General features: G+C 35.1%; 2 protein-coding genes and 2 long non-coding RNA genes across 4 annotated transcripts; 1 reads left to right on the forward strand and 3 right to left on the reverse strand.

The window, feature by feature from the left end:
- Positions 1-4,321: 4,321 nt before the first annotated feature.
- LOC141614592 (uncharacterized) lies at positions 4,322-7,253 on the reverse strand. The gene is made up of 2 exons (XM_074433339.1): positions 5,423-7,253; positions 4,322-5,043 (listed from the first exon to the last, which is right to left on the reverse strand). Exons 1-2 carry the CDS (start codon positions 7,251-7,253, stop codon positions 4,322-4,324), a joined length of 2,553 nt encoding a protein of 850 aa, XP_074289440.1.
- Positions 7,254-10,461: 3,208 nt separating this feature from the next.
- Positions 10,462-11,270, reverse strand: LOC141614593 (uncharacterized). Its single transcript, XM_074433340.1, has 2 exons — positions 11,248-11,270; positions 10,462-11,086 (listed from the first exon to the last, which is right to left on the reverse strand). The coding sequence occupies exons 1-2, from the start codon at positions 11,268-11,270 to the stop codon at positions 10,462-10,464; spliced, it is 648 nt and encodes a 215-aa protein (XP_074289441.1).
- Positions 11,271-13,920: 2,650 nt separating this feature from the next.
- On the forward strand, positions 13,921-15,869 carry LOC141615281 (uncharacterized). Its single transcript, XR_012529775.1, has 3 exons — positions 13,921-14,099; positions 15,423-15,488; positions 15,586-15,869. It is a non-coding gene; the product is annotated as an uncharacterized LOC141615281 (long non-coding RNA).
- A 578-nt stretch (positions 15,870-16,447) lies between these two features.
- LOC141615282 (uncharacterized) lies at positions 16,448-17,780 on the reverse strand. The gene is made up of 3 exons (XR_012529776.1): positions 17,637-17,780; positions 16,669-16,916; positions 16,448-16,549 (listed from the first exon to the last, which is right to left on the reverse strand). It is a non-coding gene; the product is annotated as an uncharacterized LOC141615282 (long non-coding RNA).
- Positions 17,781-24,092: the final 6,312 nt, after the last annotated feature.

Here is a 24,092-nt window from a genome sequence, read left to right on the forward strand (position 1 = left end):
ATATTGTAATTACATATCAATGCAAAGTACATAATTCATAACCAATCCTTTGCATATCTTACAGAAGTAAATGTTACCAGTCTTTGAAACTAAAAGGAATAATGATTAACTCTACGAATGAGAATAGTGATACAAAATTCCTTGTTAGGATAACTATTAGGCAGGAGGGAAATGGAGGGGGAGGGATCCACTTACCCTCCTCCAAGCCAAATCGAATTCCCTCCAACATAGAAAAGATTTGGACGGAATGTGTATCCCTTACCATTCCCTTTATCCCCTTCCCCTACCTTTCCCTCCTTCTTTGCTATCCAAACGCGGCCTGCGACCCTCCCTGTCCCTTCCTCCTTCTCCCTTTCCCCTCCCTTTCCCTCCATTTTTTGTATCCAAACAAGGAGTAAGTATATAACAGATGTCACCAGAAAGTCAATATATTCTTGCTGTGATAAATTACAAATATTGCGATTCATTTCCCAAATAAATACCTATTATAAGGAAATTCCCTAATATTGATGGCTCCCATTTTCACACTATTAGGAAACTATTCGAGCATACATGCTTCTCGCTTTCTCCACACAAATTAGTTCAAACAAATTAACAGAACCTACAACAAAGAACCAAAGTCCGCAACAGATATTCGGAACTTCCTACAACAATCTGTCACTTCAATATATCAAACAATAACAAATGCATTACTTCAACTAGCCAAAAAAAATTCACCTGGCTAGTTGAAGTGGAAGAAACCAAGCCGCCTCCGCTGCAATTATCCTGATTAGGCTCTAAGAAGGAATTGTAAGCTGTTCATATAGATAATAGAGCCATCTTATTCCTTGGTGGTGCTCTTGGACCACCTTTCTCAGTATCATTAACATGTAACCTTGGAAACATTGGTTCCATTATCTTCTCATCATCTTTCCCTCTCTTCATTTTTCTATCCCAAAACTCACCTAAGAATAAAATGTCGTAATTAAAAGCCGTCAAATTAACAATTTAAAGCCTCACTAATTAAATAATAAAAGTAGATTGGAAAGCGAGGTCGAACCAAAGAAAAAGGGATTTTGTATTTAGTTTTCAATTATGTAATTAGAACAATTGGAATTAACTAATAAAATAAGTATCGTATGTTTTTTTTTTTTTTTTTTTTTTTTTGGTACATATGAGGGGCAAGCCCCAAAGATTAAGTGATGACTAAACGAGGAAACGAGACACCTAAGATATCTTCACGCAATATCGTACGCAGCCCTTCAGGAGGATACTCGAGAATGGTGGTGGATGACGACGCATTGACCCCATTATTCGCTAACCAATCCGCTGCCCGATTTGCTTCTCTGTAAACATGATTGATGCGAACTTCCCAACCATCTAAATCCATCAGTTCTTTGCATCTTCGTACTAGCGGACGTAAATCATTGTTTAACAATTGATCGCTCTTGAAGAACTCAACACACGGGTTGTTGTCCATGTGCACCATCAGGCGAGGGAATTGAAGTCGTCTTACATGCTCCAACCCAGTCAGTAATGCTCGCATCTCAGCTCTCATAGACGAGCAAGAGCCGCATGAAAACATAAATGCCGAGACATAATTGCCCGTCTCGTCTCGAATAATACCACCACATCCAGCCGGACCCGGATTACCGCGTGATGCACCATCGGTATTAAGAAGCATCCAGCCGTGAGCAGGGGGTGCCATCTGATGTAACGCTCAACACGAGATGTGCCGGGGCTCGGGATGAAGAGGGAAAAGGGATCAAAGGCTTGTTTTGAGAGTTCAAATTGACGATGGAGGAACGATATTGGGTCAGTCGGGTTTTCCATAGCTTTGCCAAAGACGATGTTATTTCTCCACCTCCACAACCACCAACACGTGATAGCAAACTTCATCGACCAGTTTATGGAAACAAGAGCCGACCCATTACTCGCATTTTTTGCAATCCACGAATTAAAGGAATCCGTAAAGAAGTGTTCTGAGTTTGCACCATCACCAATCTCAGACCAAATTTCCATCGATACGGGGCAATGACGCAACAAATGATCTGCGGTTTCGTCCTCCTCAAGACAGCGTGGGCAGATAGGGTCGTCTGATAAATTGCGCCGAACCCTATTATAATTAGTCATTAGACGATCATGGGCTGCAAGCCAAATGAACAAACGGATTCTTTGTTGGACCGGGAGTTTCCATATGAGATTCCATGCCGTCTGATTGCTCTCGGCTTGAATGTCAGCTCCTCTTATGATATTGAAGGCCGATTTAATTGTGAATTTACCATAAGACGTACCATTCCAGTAAAATTCGTCCTCTAAATAAGGATCAATAGATAGAGAGTAAGAAGCAATTTTTTGTAACTCTTCTTGCGGGAGATAATTAGCAAATTCATCCCATTTCCATCCCGCCTGTCCATCCCACATCTCACTGACTGTGGCCCCAAGGATAGCTTCCGGCATAGGAGCAATAACTTTGTCCGACAAGCAGCCTTTACCGGCCCAAGAGTGGTCCCAGAAAAGTGTTCTTCGCCCATTCCCGACTGCCATGGAAACTCCTTTATGTAAAAATTCAGCGTTGGAAGTGATCCCTGCCCATACATTAGACATATTAGCCTTAGGTTGAAACATGTCTACATCACAGCGGCCATTGCAATACTTAGCTCTAAGGACACGAGCCCATAGGCTAGACGGCTCTGTGAGTACACGCCATCCAAGCTTGACTAAAAAGGCAGTGTTCGACTGACGGGAGGAACGTATACCCAAGCCACCTATAGATTTTGGTTTTTGGACCGTTTCCCAAGAAATAAGGTGAACCTTCTTTGCTTCCTCAGTTCCGCCCCATAGAAATTTTCGGTTTTTCCTGTCAATATTATCACAAACTGATCTTGGAATCTTCGATGTTTGCATACTATAATTAGCAATAGTAGATAAAGTCGATTGCACTAAAGTATTGCGTCCGCCAAAGATAGATGCTTAGTCTGCCAACCCGCTAATCTTTTGTGAATTTTCTCTTCTAAATGAGCAAAGGTCGCTTTCGTTACTCTACCATTGATGGTAGGCATACCTAGATAGATACCCAGGTCTGTCGTGCTCTCAAACCCAAGAATTGCTTGTATTTCTTCTTGTTCATACTCAGGTGTATTTGCCGAAAAGAAAACTTTAGACTTGGCAATACTAACTTTTTCACCTGAAGCTCGACAAAAATTATCAAGGACGTAATTAATAATATATGCTTGGTCAGCTCTGGCTTCGGCGAATAGAACCATATCGTCTGCAAAAAAAAGATTAGAAATTTTCGGGCCATTCTTACAAGTAGGAACCGGAAGCCAGTCAGAACCTCTGATTCTTTCATCAATCGCTTGTTGTAGCTTCTCAAGGCACATGACAAATAAGTAGGAGGATAAAGGGTCACCTTGTCGAACTCCTCTCGACGGTTTGAATTTTTCAGTCGGTGTCCCATTCCATAACACCTGCATTGTTGGAGTTGAAATGCACTCCATAATTGTTTCTATCATAAGAGGCGGGAAGCACATGTCTTTTAAAGTTGCTTCAATGAAATCCCAGCGCAAACGGTCATAGGCCTTTTCCAGATCAATCTTATTTGCCATATAACATTTTTTTCCTTTAGCCTTGCGCATGGAATGTATAGTCTCTTGAAAGACCACTATATTGTCCGTTATTTGTCTACCAGGTACAAAGCCGCTCTGATTCTCCGATATAAGCTGAGGTAAGACTTTTTTCACCCTATTAGCAATAGTTTTGCTGACGATTTTATAGGCGACGTTGCATAGACTAATAGGTCGGAATTGTGAAATATGCTCAGGACCGGTTACTTTAGGAATTAAAACAATATGAGTGTCATTTAAACCGTTAGGAAAACCTCTGCCTTCTAAAGCTTTCAAAGCCATAGCACACACATCCTCTTTGACTGTCGACCAATGCTTTTGGTAAAATAGAGCTTGGAAACCGTCAGGTCCGGGAGCTTTGAGAGGGCCCATGTCATGTACAACTCTTTCTATTTCGGCCAGGGAGTAGTACCTCGATAGCCAGTCCCAATCTTTAGCACAAAATTCCGGGAAAATATCGTAAGGAATATCAATGCCTTCATTATCAATCTCCTCGGCTGTGTAAAGATTCTTGTAATATTCAACAATCATATTCTTTACTTCTTCTTCGTCCTCAACCCATGACCCGTCATTATTTTTGAGGGATGTAATACGATTTCTCCATCTGCGAACAAGGGTACTAACATGGAAATAAGAAGTATTTCGGTCCCCATCTTTAATAAATTCGACCCGAGATTTTTGATACCACAAGAGCTCTTCTCGTTCCATTACTTCATCTATAGCTCGCGTCTGAGTTTTGCTTCGAGCTTCATAAGATAACGATCCTTTTTTAACGAGAGATGTTTCTGGCATCCCTCAATACAAGCTAGGAGTTCCCTCTTTTTCCGAAAAATATTTCCAAAGACCTCATGATTCCAATTTTGAAGTTTATGTGAAAGAGAAGATAATTGATCAACCAAAGAGGAACCAACGGACCAGCTTTCACTAACGAATTCTGCAAATTTTTCATGAGTTAACCAAGCAGCTTGAAATCGAAAAGGTTTCTGGACTGACTGAAGAGGAACGAAGCCATTTGGTGAGATAAAAAGTGGGCAGTGATCCGACTGGTATGCAGGGAAGTGTTTTACAGTAGCGTTCTCAAAACGAGTGCCCCAATCACTGTTACATAAAGCACGATCTAGTCTCGCACTCTGTCTTGTGTCACATGAATTACCTCGAGCCCAAGTATGAAGAGAGCCCGAAAATTCCAGTTCGATTAACTCACAGTTTTCAATCCAGTTGTTGAATAAATTACATCGTCTCGCCATATTGTGATCCCCTCCGTGTCTTTCTGCTAGAGACCTAGTCTCATTAAAATCTCCAGCTAACATCCAGGGGTAGTTATTGTTCTTTGCATATCGCTCTAGTTCTGCCCATAGTTCATTACGGTTTTGCGGATTTGGGCTTGCATAAATAGCTGAGAAAAACCAGGGCTCCTCTCCTCGACGGGATACTTCAACTGTAATAAATTGGTCGTGGGAATACACAGGGATAACGTTCACTAACTCCGGGCGCCAATATAACCAAATACCTCAGCTAAACCCAACTGTGTCGACACGAGAGTGCCCATTATATCCTAGGACTGAGCGGATTTTTTCAGCATGGTTGCCGTCCATATGAGTTTCTACCAAAGCGAGGATAGTTGGTTTATAGGTTTTAACTACCTCCTTAAGGGCATTAATTTTATTTTTACTCTTCGTCCCCTGGATGTTCCACACCATACAGGTGATTGGGGGTAGGTTAGGTGACAATCTAGGAATTCTGTCCGACATATGAATAGGTACGCAGGGTAAAAAAGATAGATAAGCTCGACTTACATGCGAGAGCAATTGATTAACATTCCATGGAATCGATAGCTCCACTTGGAGACTCATTGGCGGTTCTTTGAGCAGTCGAAACGTGACATCCATTACTGGGCTCTCCGGTATCATCACCCCCATATAAGGTACGGGCATCTCCGACCATACTCTCATCTTGCAAGTTTGTGCTGGGGGAATCATCTCTATTGTTGGGGGCTGAGGGAGGTAGTGAAGTTGTGGCAACGGTGGGTGAAATATGGAGATGTGTGGGTCTGGGATGGGTAGCATTCTGAATGATGGGGCTAGTCTGCGAGTTCGAGAGGTTTTTGGCAGCAGGGGTGTTAGAATTAATTTGAATTGGGGTGTTTGAGTTGGTAATATCTTTCAGGATGTTTGATGACTCAATGTTGGACGATTTTGGAATATTGGTAGAGTTTGAGGTGGATTTTTTCTTGGAATATTTTGTATTCTTATCATTGGAATATTTTTGAAAGGAAGATATATTGGATGAATTATTATGGGAAGTATTTGGTTGATTGGCTGAAGAAGAGAAAGTAATATTTTCCTGCGAGATACCAGGCAAAATATGTGGGCTAATTATTCCCAAATTATTTTGTGATTGATTTGCTAAAATTTGGAATCTTGTACCATAGTTGTTTGATTGATTTTTCCCATAATTGAAGATATTGCTACCCTGTTGATTGCCTGTAGCCGGAGTGAGGTAATCGTTTTTCGGTTGGGGCTTTCTCCGGGGAGGTTTTTTGACAAACATCCATTCCCCAAAGTTGGACTCTGGTTCCTGCGGGACTGGTACTGGGACATTCTCAGTAACTGGTTCCATTAAGATGGTGTCTGTATCCTGCTCATTCTGGGGGTCATGAGTATTAGGACTAAGTTTTGACGGATCAAACGAACATTCACTCACCAGATGGCCTAGTCTTCCGCACTTAAAGCATATCATACGTAGACCTTCGTACTGTATATGATATACCTTTTTATTCAGACGGAATTTTGATAGCAAAGGTTTTTCTAGATTGACTTCTATGCTCATGCGAGTAAATTGACCTCGCTCCGCCATCTCTGTATTTTTGTCTATTCTTATGACAGTGCCAATTCTTGACCCAATCTTAGTAAGAAACCCTTTATCAAAATACTCAACAGGAAGTTTCGGGATGCGCACCCACGCCGTCAAATGTGTTAATTTGTCTTCCGTAGGCACGAAATTAGGAACCCATTTGCGTATAGTTAGATAGTGATCATCAATCATCCATGGCCCTTGTGTTATAACATGTTCATGGTCCTGTCTTGATGAGAATCGGGCAACATAGAAGGAGCAACCCAGATCTGTGAGGGTGAGTTTCCCTTTAATGGCCCATTTTGCTTGAAGCTTTCTCATAAGTGACAAATAACCAATTTGTTTGTCGTACATTTTGATAATGAGGGCATGTCTCCAAGGTTTCCTAAGCGATGCCTTCTCATCCTTGTTCAGACGGATCGTTGGACAGAATTCATCATCTTCCTCTGTTTCTGTAATATCATCATTGTCTGAATCAATGGCTAAGTCCTCCAAATCATAAATGTCTTCGTCACCAGTGCTGAAACTCAAGCCTTGAGCCATGTCCTTATACGAAATTCTTCTTTCAGCGGTGGTATATGGTAGACCTTGGGCTCCATTACTGGGTACATCCTCTGTCCCTGCGGCAGGCTTATCAGTGACCAGAAATTCACTAATATGCATCGTCTTGCGCTTGGAGTTCTTTGGCAGAGGAGGAAAGTTTGAAGGTGGATCTGTCATTGTATTGTTAGTTTGTGAGGTTGGAGGTGAACGTGACGAGATCTCCGGCGGGAGACCTCCGGTTGAAGCTTGCATTTTGCGAGAGAATTTTTAGAGAATTTTTTAGAGAATTTTTAGAATCGGAGTACCTACCATATTTATATGAGAACGGTAAAAGGGTCGTTTTACGGTAAATAAGTATCGTATGTAAAAGGGGAGGATTATTGGTTTGGTTCAAATGACAAGCAAAATCAAGTTAAAGGCAATAGAGGGCAAGCACGTAAGTTCCTATTTTTTTTAGATTTAATTTCAGTTCTAATAAATTTAGTTCAATTTAGTTCAGTTCAGCTCAGCTCCATTCACTTCAGTTCACTTCAGATCAGTTCAGATCAGTTCAGTTTAATTTATATTAGTTTATTTCAACATTAAATTATTATTCTTATTTTATATTCTTATTCTTATTATTATTATTATTGTTATTATATTTACTATTGTTATTACTATTATTATTATTATATTTATTATATTACTATTATATTTATTCATATTTATTCATATTGCTTATATTATTATATTCATATTTAATATATTTTATTATTATTATTATTATTATTATTATTATATTATATTTATTATTTTATTAATATATTCATTATTATTAATATTATTCATAACATATTTATTATTATTATTGTTGTATTTAATATTATTATATTAATAAGTTATTATATTGTTTATTATTTTATTAATATATTCTTTATTATTAATATTAGGAAAAATTAACAGAAATAATTCATACTATCGGTGGTATTCTCATATTAATCCCAATTTTATTTTAACCCACAATAAACCAAACATTTACCCAACTTTTATCAGACTAAACTTGATCTCTATTTGACTTGTAGTTTCCGGTTAAATAAGAACAGGGGCCCATTATTGTAATTAAACATACATCTTCATCTTTCGTCCTGGTCTTCTTCTTTCTTCTTCCTACTTCAGCCATCCATTCTTCTTCTTTCTCCCTTCCTCTTTCTCCTTAATCAAACCAACTTCTTCTAATTTCACAAAATCAAATCACCACCATTCATAACACCCTCACTTCCTCTTCTCTCCTTACTTCCTCCACACCACCATATTTGCAGCCACGATACCACCGTACTCCTCCTTCTTGAACCCTTCTTTCTGACAACTCACTTCTCAACAATGGCGGTTCCCTTTATTTTTTAATCACCCACTTAATCAAATACAAAATAAAAATAAAACAAATACCCAATTAATTAAATATCAATTAACGTCAATTTGACCAAATTCCAAAAACCCTAACTCGAATTTTAATTCTCTTCATCTTCATGCCCTTTCTCTTTCTAATTGGACCAGACTTTTGTTCTCTGCAATTATTTTTGTTGGGTAGTAATTATTGTTGTTTTTACTAGAAAATGCTAAACTACTTCAGCAATGAGAAATTTCCGCATATTCGTACCCCGCCTCCTACTTCTGATTGGTGGGTTGTAAACTTGTAATGGTGTATTTGTGGTAAGTAATGGTGATGGTTAAGGTCGGCGGTAAGGTTAGTGGATTGACGTTGGCAGGTGGTGGTGGTTGACTTTGGTGTTGATAATTGTTATGTTTATGTCGGTGGGTGTTAATGGTATACTGGTATTGAAGTTGATGGTGAAGGAGAATGTAAATGGTTATAATTAAAAGATAAAATAAATAATGACTTGATTAGCAGGTAGTGAGTTACCCGAGTCTATTACTAGAAGGAAGAATTCATAATACGGTTTATTCTGAAATAAAATGAGGTTGGGATTATTTTGGGAAGACCACCCATAGTTAAGATTATTCTTGTTAATTAATCCTTAATATTATTAATCACATATTTATTATTATTATTATTATTATTATTATTATTATTATTATTATTATTATTATTATTATTATTATTATTATTATTATTATTATTATTATTATTATTATTATTATTATTATTATTATTATTATTATTATTATATTTAATATTATTATATTAATAAGTTATTATATTAGACCTATTATTATTGATGGTATCATTATATTACTATATTATTATTATTATTATTATATTACTATTTTATTTTTTATATATCTTATTAGATTTTTATTACTATATTAAACTAATATATTATTATTCTTAATGAATAATATTATTATAATATTTATTATTATTATTGGTATTATTATTATTAGTATAATCTTTTTATTATTATTTCAGTTCAAATCGGTTCAGTTCAATTCACTTCAGTTCAGTTCAGTTCAGACAATTTCAGTCCAAAAGAACAGGGCCTAATTTATGGAAATTATCAATTTCTGATAAGAACTTAACCCAACTCAATTGGCGAGACACTTTAGTTGATCACTAGTTTTCTTGCCCGTGCAACTAAAATAAGTTGTAATTATAGTATCTTGCACCATAATTATTCTCAGTGGACTGAAATTAAACTTTTTTGGACTAAAATTACACTTTCCTGGACTAAAATAACACTTTCTTGGACTAAAATAACACTCTCATTGGACTGAAATTACACTTTCCTGGACTAAAATAATACTTTCCTGGACTAAAATAACACTCTCATTGGACTGAAATTACACTTTCCTTGACTAAAATAACACTTTTTGTAGTTAAAATAACACTCGTAAAATGTTAAAATTACAATAAGTTGTGATAAAATTACAAAAATTTAAAATATTATTCGTCAAAATCAGTCAAAAAAGACTGAAGTTAAACTCGTAAGACGCAAAATTCTCGTAATCATTCCTTAAAATTACAAATTTCAAAATAATATCCGTCAAAATCGCTTCGTAGATTAAAGTTACACTTTTTGCTGTTAGAATTACACTCGTAAAATTCTAAAATGTCGAAAACTTGTCTAAAAAAAACGAAAAAAACGGAAACAGGAAAAGTGTTAACAAAATTTTCAAAAAATTTGAAGTATAAGACAAATGGTGGTGTTAATTGTGTATGATAATGAATTAGTAAATGTATTATTAAAACTAGAGAGGGAAGTGAATTAATTAGTGTTAAGTGTGTTTCTTACTTTCAATCTCAAGCATCCACCAAGCATGATCTAAGGGATATGGGAGGGGCTTATGGACTCAAAACATATGAAGGACTTATAAGAACTTTACTCTCTCTCTCTCTCTCTCTCTCTCTCTCTCTCTCTCTCTCTTTTTTTTTTTTTTTTTTTGGGCAAGTAAGCTGATCTCATTAATAATAAAGATTCCCAAGTACAAACTTGTTAGAGACTTATAACAATATCTCTAACTATTACATCATGCTATCAATCCAAGTTACAGAATTTATATTTTGACTCTTAATGACTCTGAACCGCATACAAGCTTCACTTCTAACACGCTGAACCAAAAACTCAGGTCTCCACAGCATCCCTTCAATTCGACACTGATTCCTTGCATACCAAATCCAATACATCAGTCCTGCAAGAATCACCGCTATCCCTTGCTTCCTCCCCACAATTCTATTCCTCCATTTTAGCCACCATAGAATACTGTTCGTGCCAGGGAGTTGTACCTGACACCAATCAGAAATCAAGGCCCTACATCGCTTGCTATACACACAGTCAAAAAATAAATGATCATGAGACTCCTCTTGCAGTCCACATAAGTAACAGCAATTATGATTCACTATATTCATTCGCATTAATCTGTCTTGAGTTAATAACCTTTGTTGAACAATGAGCCAACTGCGGAAGCTATGTTTGGGAAGGAGCCATCTCTGATTCATCCAGGGGAACCAGCTAACTTGAGCTCCTACAGGTAACAACCATTGATAACCTTTATCAAGCCTATAACTCTGTCCAGTATCAGTCCCCGTTTGCTGAAGTAAGAAGTTTTTGAAGATGGTCTTGACTTGGCAAATTTTGCGCCAAGCCCAACTAGAGGTAGGTGAAGGTTCATAATCATACCAATTGCTGTTTTCTCTCTCTCTCTCTCTCTCTCTATATATATATATATATATATATATATATATGTTTTGGACTTTGAAATCTCAGCCACTAGATTATATTAGAGATGAATGGTCAAGATCTAATCTTACCTATCATATATAACCACTGTCATTTATTTATTTTCTTTTTTTCTTAGGGTTACTCTTTTTTTTTTAATTTAATTTTTTTATCTCCTTTTTTTACCTTGTGTTATTATGCTTTTTTTTACAACTGATTTTTTTTCTCTTATGTTTTTCCCTAATTTTCTCATTATGTTACCTTTTTTTCTTTTTCTTTTTATACCGGATTTTTTTTTACTTGAAATTTTTTTTACTCTAATTTTTTTACCTCGTGTTATTATGCTGTTATTGTGCATTTTTTACTTTGATTTTTTTCCCTCTTTTTTTTAACTACATGTTATTTATTCTGCTGTCAAATTGACTTTTTTTTACGACTTTGATTTTTTTTTCTTTTTTTTTACCACGTGTTATTGTGCTGTTATTCTACTGTTATTTTGCTGTTATTGTGATGTTATTCCGGTGTCACTTTGATTTTTTTACTATTTTGATTTTTTTATTACTTTGATTTTTTACTCTTTTTTACCGCATGTTATTGTGTTGTTATTCTGGTGTTATTCCAATGCCACTTTAATTTTTTTTACGACTTTTGGTTTTTTTCTTTTTTTTTACCACGTGTTATTGTGTTGTTATTCTATTGTTATTCTGCTGTTATTCCGGTGTCACTTTGTTTTTTTTTGTTTTTTTTAGCGCATGTTATTGTGCTGTTATTCTGGTGTTATTGTGATGTTATTCCTGCCAAATAAATGACAAAAGACACCAATTTTACTCTTTTTTGTAACGTATGTTATTGTGCTGTTATTCTGGTGTTATTGTGCTGTTATTATGATGTAATAGCAATGAAGCATGAAGCATGACTTGACAGACGGGACGGTAGGATGACTGTAATAGCAATGAGCATTGAGCTTGATAGAAACCCCAACAGCAGCAGGATCAGGAGTTGGAATCGTTATATTTGAGTCACCTATACGACAACGAATCAACAGAAAGCACACTCACAAATTAAACATAGTCTTTGATCAATAACACTAGCAATCCCAGTATGTGGAAATTAAACATAGCCTTTGATTGCCTAAAATCAAATCAGAAAAACTAGTATAAATAACACACAAACAAAGCAGTCGAAACTCGAATCAAATCAAAATAAAATTTAACACAACAAGATTATAAACTACTCCTTCATTCCATTAATTGAACACGACTCAAATTACAAAACACAAAAAATTTATTTACATGAAATGAAGCAAAAACACGATCCATCATTGGATAGTGGAAGAAGACGATATTTATAATAAGAAGAAGATACAAAAGCTCTAGTAATGGGAACTAGACCTTCAGTAGACGCCATTAAAATCAGTGATGACGACGATGCGATGGTGCGACGAACTAACAATGTCGAAATTACTCCAGCAATGATGAAGGTGATGGAGAACTAGCTTTTTCACACAAATTTGTGTTTTCTAATTGACGGATTTAATGGCAGAAATCGTGAGATTTTTAAATTAATCAAATAACATCGACAAAATCAAAAATCAAAAATCAATCAAATACCATCAAGAGAATAAAAAATCTCACTCGTAGAAGCTTCTTATGGATTTCTAACGAAAGAGGGGTGAGATAAGCACGCCTTCGAAAATCGGAATTCTGCTGCATTTCTAATCACAGATCATCAAATCACAAAACATAAACCCTAAGATTTTAATTTCCGCGAAATCGAATACAAATTACTCCATACAATATGATTTAAATGATTATATTTCCAGATGACGGCGAAGTATATGACGAAACGACGAGTTTTAGCATGAAATGATGAATTTGAATGTGAATTGAAGGAGTAGATGAGAATGCATTCAATGGAAGGAATTGGATGTGGAAGTAAGTTGATGGAATTGATAATTTATTTTGATTTCTGGAAAAGTGGAGATGGAAAAGTTGAAGGAATGCATTCAATGAATTTCTGGAAAACAGTGACAGCCGTTAAGTATTGAGAGGGAGATAGCTGAGATTTTTTTTTATGTCTGAGTACGACTTATGAGATCTAATCTCAGCCCTTATTTTTGTTCATCCAATGGCTGAGATTTTCCAAACTCACAACTCACCATAAGAACCAAACTCACGAGATCCCGCCTCTATATATATATATATATATATATATATATATATATATATATATATATATATATATATATATATATATATATATATATATAGAGGGATCCTGGTGAGAACTCCTAAATATTTGAGGATTGAGGATTAGTGAATACAATATCACATGTTCTTCAATACAATATCACGAAAAATTTGACCTTTGCCAAATTTTATTTTTTTTTTGAAAAAAAAAATTATATTTTTTTTTTTTTGCACAGTGTTTTTTTTTTGTGATATTTTATCGAATAACTTTGTGATATTGTATTGAACAACTGTGATATTTTTAACGAAATCCTCAATCCTCAAAAAGATAGTGTATCCTCACATGATCCCATTCATATATATATATATATATATATATATATATATATATATATATATATATATATATATATATATATATATATATATATATATATAGAGTCAAGATCCGGTGAGAACGAACACTCGGTGAGAACGGTGAGAACGACTTACAACCATTGGATTTAAAAAAATCCAACGCCTGAGATTAATGCACACATATACAACTACCTTCTACGTATAAAACATCACTTTGTTCATATTACTTTCTCTCTCCTCTCATTTGTCCAGCACACTATCTCTCTCTACCATATTTCCCCCAATTCAATTTTCTTGTCAAAATTCCAGATAATAGATCGCAGACGGCGACGAACACGCTCAATCATCCGTAATTTTTTCAGATTAGCTTCCTTAATCGAACAATCTCTTTCATTTTTGTAAGTAATCGTGTTTGTCTGAGCTTTATTCTTAATTGTGTTGCTCGAATTTGTCCAATTTTATGATTTTGATCTTAAATATCTCTTTAACTTCTTCCGCATGCTTTAAATCACTCTTGTAGGATCAATTTTTTTTTTTTGATTTTCCTTTTGAGGTTTTCTTAATCAGGTAATATTCTCATTTTCGTGATTAATTAGTTTTCCGTCTCGGTTTGTTTAATTTATACATTTAATTTATTTATGTATTCACTGTTGTTTTCCTGATTGCATATACTTTTCTTTCCAGTTAAAGTACTCTGATAGTCGATGTTTTCGCTCTTATACGTCATGTTTATTATTTCTTCAGTTTTTGTGTTGTTCTCCTGGAAATTGCGTTGTTTGCGAATTTAGTTTCATCAATTGCTTAGCATTTAATTTATACTTCCATTTTTAGTATATTTACTATGTTTTCCTCTTTACATGTTGTTTTCGCTTATTCACTACCAATAAGTTTACTTAATTTTAGCTGAATTGTTTAATTTTCCCTGTCTATTGTGAAGTTACATTAGTTTTATAATTGATTGCTTAGCCAATAGGTACATTTTAACGGGCTCTAGTTACGTTTAGTTTACTACTAGGTACGTTTATAGTCTTGTTTATAATTGATTGTTGCTTACTGTCTCTGAACGTAGATTGTTGTTGTTATTGGTAGTGTTGGTTGGTTACTCAAAGAAATGAATTATTTGAGATAGTTGCTATGAATAAAAATTCAACAAAAAGATGTGGCAGCATCTATATTTAGTGGTATACCTTGAGATATACATTCAAGGTAGGGCTCTGTAGCCACTAGGTACATTTTAACGGGTTATAGTTACGTTTAATTTATTACTAGATACGTTTTTAGTCTTCTTCACAATTGATTGTTGCTTGCTGCATCTAAACGTAGGTTGTTGTCGTTATTGGTAGTGTCGGTTGGTTTCTCAACGAAATGAGTTATGCGAGATAGTTGCTAAGAATAAAAATTCACCAAAAAGATGTGATAACATCTCTATTTTTAGTGGGGTATACTGTGAGATCCAATTCTCAGTGGTTCTATACATTTAAGGGACTCTATACCCAATAGATACGTTTTAACGAGTTCTACTTACGTTTAATTATCTACTAGGTACGTTTCTAGTTTTGTGTTGTGCTACATTGTGTATTCTTCAAATATACTAGTAGCTACAATTTTGTTTACTTGTGTAGTCATCAAGAAGTCTAGTCCTGGAAAGTTGACAATAGAAGTATAGTTTTGGTATTTTTAATTATTGGTACAATATTTATAACATTGTTATCGATACGCAGGTTTTCGCGTGCTATAGAAAGACAGTGGCAGTCAACTTTTTACGATGGCAAGAAATTAATAGGATGGTATGAACTTTTTATTTTTTTCCCATTCTCATTTTTTTTCTTTTTGAAATCTCTTAAATTATAGCATGATGTTTTCATTTACATGGTTGCTTTGTAGATATTTTAAGTAGATGTGGAAGTGTGAGCTTGTGGAAATCCGACTACAAGCAATTAAGCAAGGATATTGATCGTCTTTTTCGAAATGTGCCATGGTGACAAATATGGCTCTTCAATTCAATTAGGGTCGTTGTTTTGTAATAGTTTCATTTAGGATTGTCATGAAAATGTAGTGTAACCTCATTAGCAATTTAAAATGCGAACTGTTGCGACAATTGACCTTTGTCCATTCAAGAAGAGCTGTGCCACATGAACCATCGTAAATATCAATTTTTCAATACAAATTAATTTAAAGAGACTACATATATGCATGAAGGCAGTGGTTCCTTTTTCCTCATTTTTTGTTGGAATTGTTTGAAACAATTTTCAACTTTTTCGTTCTCGTCTTCTTGATTGAATTTTTGACATATGATGTCTAGAGTGTTGTTTTCTTTTTTAGAATTGTAAAATGTCATATGGGTTAAAAACCCGAAAGAACCGTGTGTTTGCTGCCTTGAACATATGGTAGATATATTGAGTGTTAATCTCAGCCACCTCAAGTTATATGCCGCAAATGTGCCAAACTCTTTCCAGACGATTTGAACTTTAGCATACTCAAGCTATTATGTATAAATAACCCAAACAATGGCAAACTGAATACGATTTTGAATTTAAATGCAATATCCGATTAACACAATGAAACAAGCTGATAGTACAACCTAAGCATAATCAATTAATCATAACACCAACAAAACACAACCTAGGAACAATCATCCATGACTAGTACTAAAAAACGACAAAAATGTTTCTTACCATACATAATTATGGTGGATACACTATTGGCCTTACGTAGTTACATGTATAATCCGTGTAGATGCGCGTTTTATTAAAAAAAAAATGTTTGTCTAAAATCTTTAAAATCTCCAATGCTTGTGCCAGTAATCAAATCTTCAATCCTAATGTCAGTAATCTTTATCCCTTTGATCCTTCAACAATTCAAGACTAACATAAGTAAAATTGCACAATTAATTAGATACAACAATACAAATATAGAAAAAACAAATATACCTCACTTACAAAAAATATACTAGATTGAATATTTTACCTGCCTATGAATCTCCTAGGACAATTCCGACTATCCTGGAATCCTACTTCACCACAAGCATTGCATTTTCTCGGTGGTTTCTTATGTTCTCGGATAGCTTTCTCCTTATGGGGTGCCATTGAACTTCTTAATTCCCAAAATGGTAAAGAGGATGATGTAGTCAATGTGCTCTTGCTTGAGTCGGAAAGTACATTATTTCGTCCATTCTGATTGATTCGCTTTTGAACAGAACCTAAGCCCGTGTGTTCCTGGGAAAGACATGTGGCCATGAACGTATACATTATAAGAGTACATGAATTATCAATTTTTCTGAAAACTGAGACGTAACCATTACATAACTAGACACGCTAATCACACAGGAAAAACAACCGTGCTTATTTATCGTTCAAACTGATACGCATCAAGTAAATCACTAAATACACTAATTAAATACAAAAAATAGCGGAGTTGATTTATCGTCTAATTTTCCTCACACTGATACGCAACAACTATATCACTAGATACGCCAATCAAATACGAAAAACAACATAGCTTATTTATCGTCTACTTTTTTTAAAAAAATTTATATGCATCAATTGTAGCACTAGATAGGCTAATTAGATACGAAAAACAACATACCTTATTTATTGTCTGATTTTCAACCTGATAAGCATCAATTATATCGCTAGATACGCTAATCGATTACCAAAAATATCAGAGCTTATTTATCGAATTATCGTCAATATTTCTTAAAACTGATACGCTAATCAAATACGAAAAACGTCATGACATGATATGTTTGACAAACCAAAGGCAAAATGATTTCACTAACAAAAAGCTAAATTGGAATACATTTAACACAAACAAAAATCTGAAAATAGATGAAACGCAAACACGATTGAACCACATGAATTTGACCGCAATTGATACGCGATTATCACAAACACAAACTTAACACAGATTGAAAACGATGAAACATAGATACATACCTTAATCAGTAGACGTTTTTTCGTTAAGATTCCTATCAGTTGGAACAATTGCATCACTAGAAACAATTAATTCACTAGAACCTTCAATCTCCATAAATCCCTAGAAAAAAGAAATCAAATCAGGAACAATTATTTATACATACATAAACTATGTAGTAAAGCTTGAAAATAAAAGAGATGTTTATCAATTTCGTTGAATAATATGCATCAATTAATTCAATTTCGATCCACAATCAAGGCTCGTTTTGTTGGAGAATCTCCCCAAATTTTAATGGAAAGGTAGTAAGAGAAGGGGAAGGGTGGATGTAGTCATTCTTTTTATTTGTTTGTGTTTGTTGTACCAAATTAGGATTTTAGTTTGATCTAACGGTTGTTAGTCGTTCTCACCGTTCTCATTGAGTGTTCGTTCTCACCGGATCCTAAATCTATATATATATATATATATATATATATATATATATATATATATATATATATATATATATATATATATATATATATATATATATATATAATCGATCTCGTACGAACTATTTTACTATGCGAATCTGCATTTAACTCATTATAAACCCTTGGATCAAATAGATCAAAGGCTGATATCAAACCCCATATTACTCATAAGTCATACCCAATCCTCAATCGGTAATCTCCCTCACTTTATCTACCACCACTATCTGTCATCACCGTCAGCCACCATAATGTCGCCGGAGTTCTGACATCTACCTCGCCGGCGCATCACCCCATTTTCCGTCACCGACACTTTTTTCCCTTTCTCCTCTTCACGGTATCCTTATCGCAGGCGGACACCAACAACGTCGGCGGACCTCTGGCTACTATCCTAGTTGACGGCACTAATCCGACGACCAACCCTCCAAATCGTCGTTCATCCAATCGACTTTGATGATCTTTAATTTCTCTCGCTTTACTTTGTTCACTCCTACTCTAGTCACTATCGCGCTGACCATGTCTCGTGTCTCCGTTCACTGACGATCTCCCTACGCCACGCCCTTACCACCGGGGTTCATCCTCTCTTGCGCCTTCCTTCAGGCGATGTTCATTATTTGAAGATTAGATTTAATTATGATTTAGTTTTTAGATTTAGTTATGAAAAAGTTAGATCTAGTTTCCATTCCATGGGAAATTTTTGAAGTCAATTTGGTCATAGATTTCCTTACTGGCGCATAATCGACCTAGCAAGATCATCAACTCCAGAAGCTAAGAAGTCAATTGTGCAAAAGCTCAACTTGCATATACTGAACTATGAACTTACAATAAATCCGAAGGACAAGGGACTTTAACTTGTTCCTCCCTCTTCCAAGTACTTAGCTACATGGTACATCATGGTGCTACCTAATGCATTAACAGGATTGCAGTACTGCTCTCCATAAACCGAGTCATGGTGACCATTCAACGCAATATCCAACTGCAACTCATCACCGTAATCAATCATAATATTATGGAGTATACAACAACCCACGACAATGCTCCGTTCACTGACGATCTGGAATGTTTTAAAAAAAATTGGAGTCACGGCGGCGAACGTAAATGTCGTTCTGGTTAACGGGGGTAGCTGATGGTGTTTGACAGATTTCGCGAGTCGAAGAAAGAGGACAATGTTGTTGTGGGGGCTGCGTTCGTGTGGTAGTAGTCGTGGTGTGGTATTAGTGATGAGGTGTGATGGGGAATTCAGTGGTTGGTGGTAGTAACTGGTCTGGTGTTATGGTAATGATGGTAGTAGTGAGGTGTGGTAGTAGTGAGGTGTGGTAGTAGTGGTGGTGGTGGTAGACTTGGTGGATTATGGTGGAGCGGTGGATACACATAATATCAGTCCGGATACACATGGTATTAGTACGGGATACACGTATTAATTTGTGTATCTGGTAGAAACATCAGGTGTATTTGTGTATCTCAAGTACCAAGGGTACCAGTATATTATAGTAGTACTCCGTACTATTTAGGTAAGAGAAGAACAAAATAAGACAAATATTTGAGTAATTGATAACTCAGGAATTACATTTACTGTTTTATCTTATAAGAAGTCAATGATAATGTAAGGCAAAGCTCAATAAAGTTACCAATAAATAAAATAACTTAAATCACCAAATTTAACATATAAATTAACAAGTTGTGCAACAGCTAACAAATGAAGAGCATTAAAAAGTGAAATGAGACAATTGGTTGGGCATGTATTAATTTAAGAGTTTAAATGTTTTTGCGAGAGTGGAATGAAGTACAGAGGGTGAAAAAAGAGGATTTTAAGTGAGGATTGAAGAGATGGTGATCTAAAGATGGATGAAAGATTAATAACTGGAGAGAAGTCATGACTCCCTTTTAGGATACACGTCCCCTTCGTTTATCACATTAAATTGCAAGATATAATTCTTTAAATTGCTAGATACATATTTTTGGCTATCTAGATTCACTCCTTTGAATTACTAGATACATACCTTTAGATTGCTAGATACACTTTTAAGTCACTAGATACACATACCGTCATCTTGCTAGATACACTTCATTAAATTATTAGATACATACCTTTAGCTTGCTAGATACTCATTTAAATTACTAAAACCGTCCTATACTTAGGATACGCATCCCCTCGTGACCTCGTTTTGATCCCATTAAGTTGTTAGATACAACCCTTTAACTTGCTAGATACAATTCTTTAAGTTACTAGATACATGCCTCTAACTTGCTAGATACACTCCTTTAAATTACTAGATACATACTTTTCACCGCAAACAACATTGTCGTTCCCTCAATCCTCTCCTTTTATAAGTTACAAGATAAAGATTGCGAAGTGCCAAGCAAAGTTTACTTTTCAATGAGAACTAATACCTTCTCACAAGGATGAGACTCTTAACGATGGGTTAACAAGATTTTATTCTTTCCCGTACTTTATAAACATAAACATTTCCCTTGTCAAATTAACAATGTAGAAATTGACAATATGCACATGCATGGTCATATTCTAGGTGTAATTACACCTTACACGAAAATATCATAAAAGTCTCAATGGTGTAAGAAAATGATGCACAGTAAATTATTTCTCCCAATTAATAGTTAGAAATACTCCAATAAATGACTAAATACATACTTGTTACTTCTAGATACACTCCTATAAGTTACTAGATACATACTTTTAACTAGCTAAATACACACTCGTTTAAATTATTACTACATTCATACATTTAGTTTGATAGATGCACTCTTTTAAGTTACTAGATACATATTTGTAATTTGCTAGATACATAATAAAGGAAAGGGTTTAGCGAGTACATTTTAAAAGGTCCTAGGCTCGTTTAAATAGCTACTAAGTATGTTTCTAATTATAAAATATTCATAAGAGAACCAGACATGATCTCCGGGACAAATAATATTCGCAATATTTAACCATGAAAGAGACTTATTTCAATCCAAAATTGCCCCCTTTTCACAAATTCATCCAAATTTAACAGAAATCTTCTATTAAACAAACAAAAAAAGGAAAATATCATAATAAGTGATTGGATAATTAGATGCGTACAACTTACAATAGATTTAGATTGAAAATGAACCGAACATAAAGAGAGAAAGATAATCCAAAAGGGCTTATTAAAGCATCTACATATTGTAAAATAACAATGAAAGATAACTCTAGAGAAAAGGTCATCTTTAGATACACATGACGGATGGTGGAGCCGGAATCCGCTGAATTGTTATTCAACTAAGGTGTCTTGATGCGCTAATGCGCTTATGGGGCAGTAGTTCGCAACGCTTACGCCTTGAGGCGCCTTATGCACAAAGTCCGGCTAACCAACTAGTCGGATACACATACTAGTACCCGCAGATTCAGATACTAGTAACCCGAGATACACAAGCTAATTTTTATATCTAGAGTAATATACACATACTAGTACCCACACAAGCCTAACCACCCTTCACTGGCACCACACCTAGTCACCTACCACCAACAATGATCATGCTGGCCTCATCATCAACAACCCATGCACCACCATAACGTTACCGATCATCAGACTGTGTCGGCGTCATTATCGGCAATTCCAACAATTCTAAGTCACCGGATACTTGACGTCATCGATCCGTTCCACCCATCCCTTTACATATCGCCATTGACAACCACCTCATCACACCGCCGACGACTACTCCCCTCACCACTCCCTTTCTGCGCGGACACCACTCATCCATCAACCACCATACCAGGCCCTCACCCCATTTCGCAACCATACCACCACGCACTCAAAATACCACATGCCAACCGTCGTCGCATGACTACCATAAAACTGGCACACCGACCGCCCTCCTCTCTCCACCACAACCCAGAACTCCGTCAAATATCAAATCACACCATGACCATGCGCCACCACGAACACAGTAAATATCATTTTTAAAGTAAATTGTGAATCAAACCATAAATTTGTGGAAAATGAAGAAATTCAAAACACTAACCATACCAATGACATTATTGCAATATTTGTGTCAAACATATCTCATTTCAATCAAAGATGACTATAACCGTGGTGGTGATGGTGTGGTCAGCGACGAGGTTAATTAAAGTGAAGCGGAGAAAGAGCAAGGAGAAAGTAAGGCTTGCGTAACGGTGGAGTTGCGCGCGCTCGCCGGCGAGGTTTTTGACGGAGCTCCGGCGACCGTACATCGGTGACGAAAAGTGGTGGGGATAAGGGTGAGAGAGGTTGGGAGTACAGGGATTAGATTGGGTTTGTTATGTGGGGAGTGGAGATCTAATTTGGACCACTGATTATTCAATATAAGGATGGTAGCATTAGTTCGTAGAGTTCGTACCATACTTTAGTTCGCACGGGATCCCGCCCCTATATATATATATATATATATATATATATATATATATATATATATATATATATATATATATATATATATATATATATATATATATATATATATATATATATATATATATATATATAGAAGTTGCATCAAGTGAGTCTAGGTATCTTAGGTGAGTCTAGCATTTTAATCTCAACCATTCGATTTTAAACAAATGAATGGCTGAGATTAATCCTAGCTCATACTATATAGACTTAAAAATCTAACCTAACAGCATCATAACCCAATATCACTTTATCTCTCTTCCTCCCATCTCTCTCTAAATCGTTTTCTTCTACAGATCCCCAAATTCTAGGTTTCCAATTTTCAACAATTCACGTTTAATTAATCTCATCAATTTTAGAAACTCAAGCAATAAGCAATTTTATTAGTTCAATCAATTCAGTTAATTCATGATTCTAGCAATTCGGGATTGAATCTATTCAATCGATTTAAACAACTTAATCAAACCCCGATTTAGATCTTTCAGCTGAAATCGCATTTTTCGTTCGATTACCTTCAATCGATTTCCAGGTTAGTTCTACGCTTTCTAGTTAATTTAAAAATTGTTATTGTTGATTGTTCATACTATTAATGTCGATTATATGTTGTATTCAAACTATTTCTCAAAACGTTAGGGCTATGTCATGGTGAAACTAACAATCTTTCGTTTTCTCATGCTTTGTTGTAATTGATTTATGTGTTAATTTGCGATTTTATGGATTATTTTGTGGTATAACATCATTTTATATTATTTACCGTTTATTATTTGTGTTATAAATGTTTGTAAAAAAATTAAGGTTTTCACATTATTAAATTCATACCTGGATTTGTTTTCGTGAAATTGCGGTAAATGTGAGGATTCAATTAGTTTTCGTAAAAAATCAACGAAACCTCGTCTTCGTAATAGCGTTACAAAAACATTAAAACCGCATGATGAATTGAACTTAAAATATCCTTACAACATTGTATATTTGATGTTATGTGATTTTTTTCAATTAAATATGATGGTTTAACATTGTCATAAACTCGCAATGATGTTACTGTAATGATGTTACTGTAATGATGTTACTGTAATATTGTTACTGTGAAATTATCATTAATAATGGACCACCGACTTTCGCATATGGTTTATCTAGTAATTGTCGAATGTTTTGTTTTGGTTGTCAGAAGAATTGAAGAAAGAAGAAGGTTTGAGAAATCAACCAACACAAAAAAAAAGGCGCACAAGGATACAATATATACAAAAAAAAGCAAGACGTTGAATAATCAATCATGGAGATAGGCATGAAGAAAGCAATGTTATTGAAGTTGGAATGATAGTGGACACTTTTACCATTATTGTTGTGTTATTTGTTGTATGGTCAACACCACTTTATTGCTTTATTAGTTTATTAGATAACTTTGTACGTTCCTCCTAATTCCAATACAACCAATCCTTATTCTGCCACGTCACAACAATAGTGTTACAAAGAATATCGGTCATTAATCAAAGTTACGATTATTTATTTGTAACATCTTCGTTATATTTAATTTTTCAATGGTATATCAATATTATCAGAACAATGTTATTTGTAAAAACATTAATTCATTAAACTAACATGACAA

The sequence above is a fragment of the Silene latifolia genome, chromosome 11 (assembly GCF_048544455.1).
Source record: "Silene latifolia isolate original U9 population chromosome 11, ASM4854445v1, whole genome shotgun sequence".
NCBI lineage: Eukaryota > Viridiplantae > Streptophyta > Magnoliopsida > Caryophyllales > Caryophyllaceae > Silene > Silene latifolia.

What these genes read in the sequence shown, in the direction of transcription:
- LOC141614592 (XM_074433339.1), bottom strand. Translation starts at nt 7,253, where the DNA reads ATGCAAGCTTCAACCGGAGGTCTCCCGCCGGAGATCTCGTCACGTTCA. An exon ending in AGCTATCGATTCCATGGAAT is followed by an intron (nt 5,044 to 5,422) that starts GTTAATCAATTG and finishes AATTTATTACAG; the next exon opens with TTGAAGTATCCCGTCGAGGA.
- LOC141614593 (XM_074433340.1), bottom strand. Translation starts at nt 11,270, where the DNA reads ATGACAGTGGTTATATATGATAG. An exon ending in ACAGTGGTTATATATGATAG is followed by an intron (nt 11,087 to 11,247) that starts GTAAGATTAGAT and finishes ACCTACCTCTAG; the next exon opens with TTGGGCTTGGCGCAAAATTT.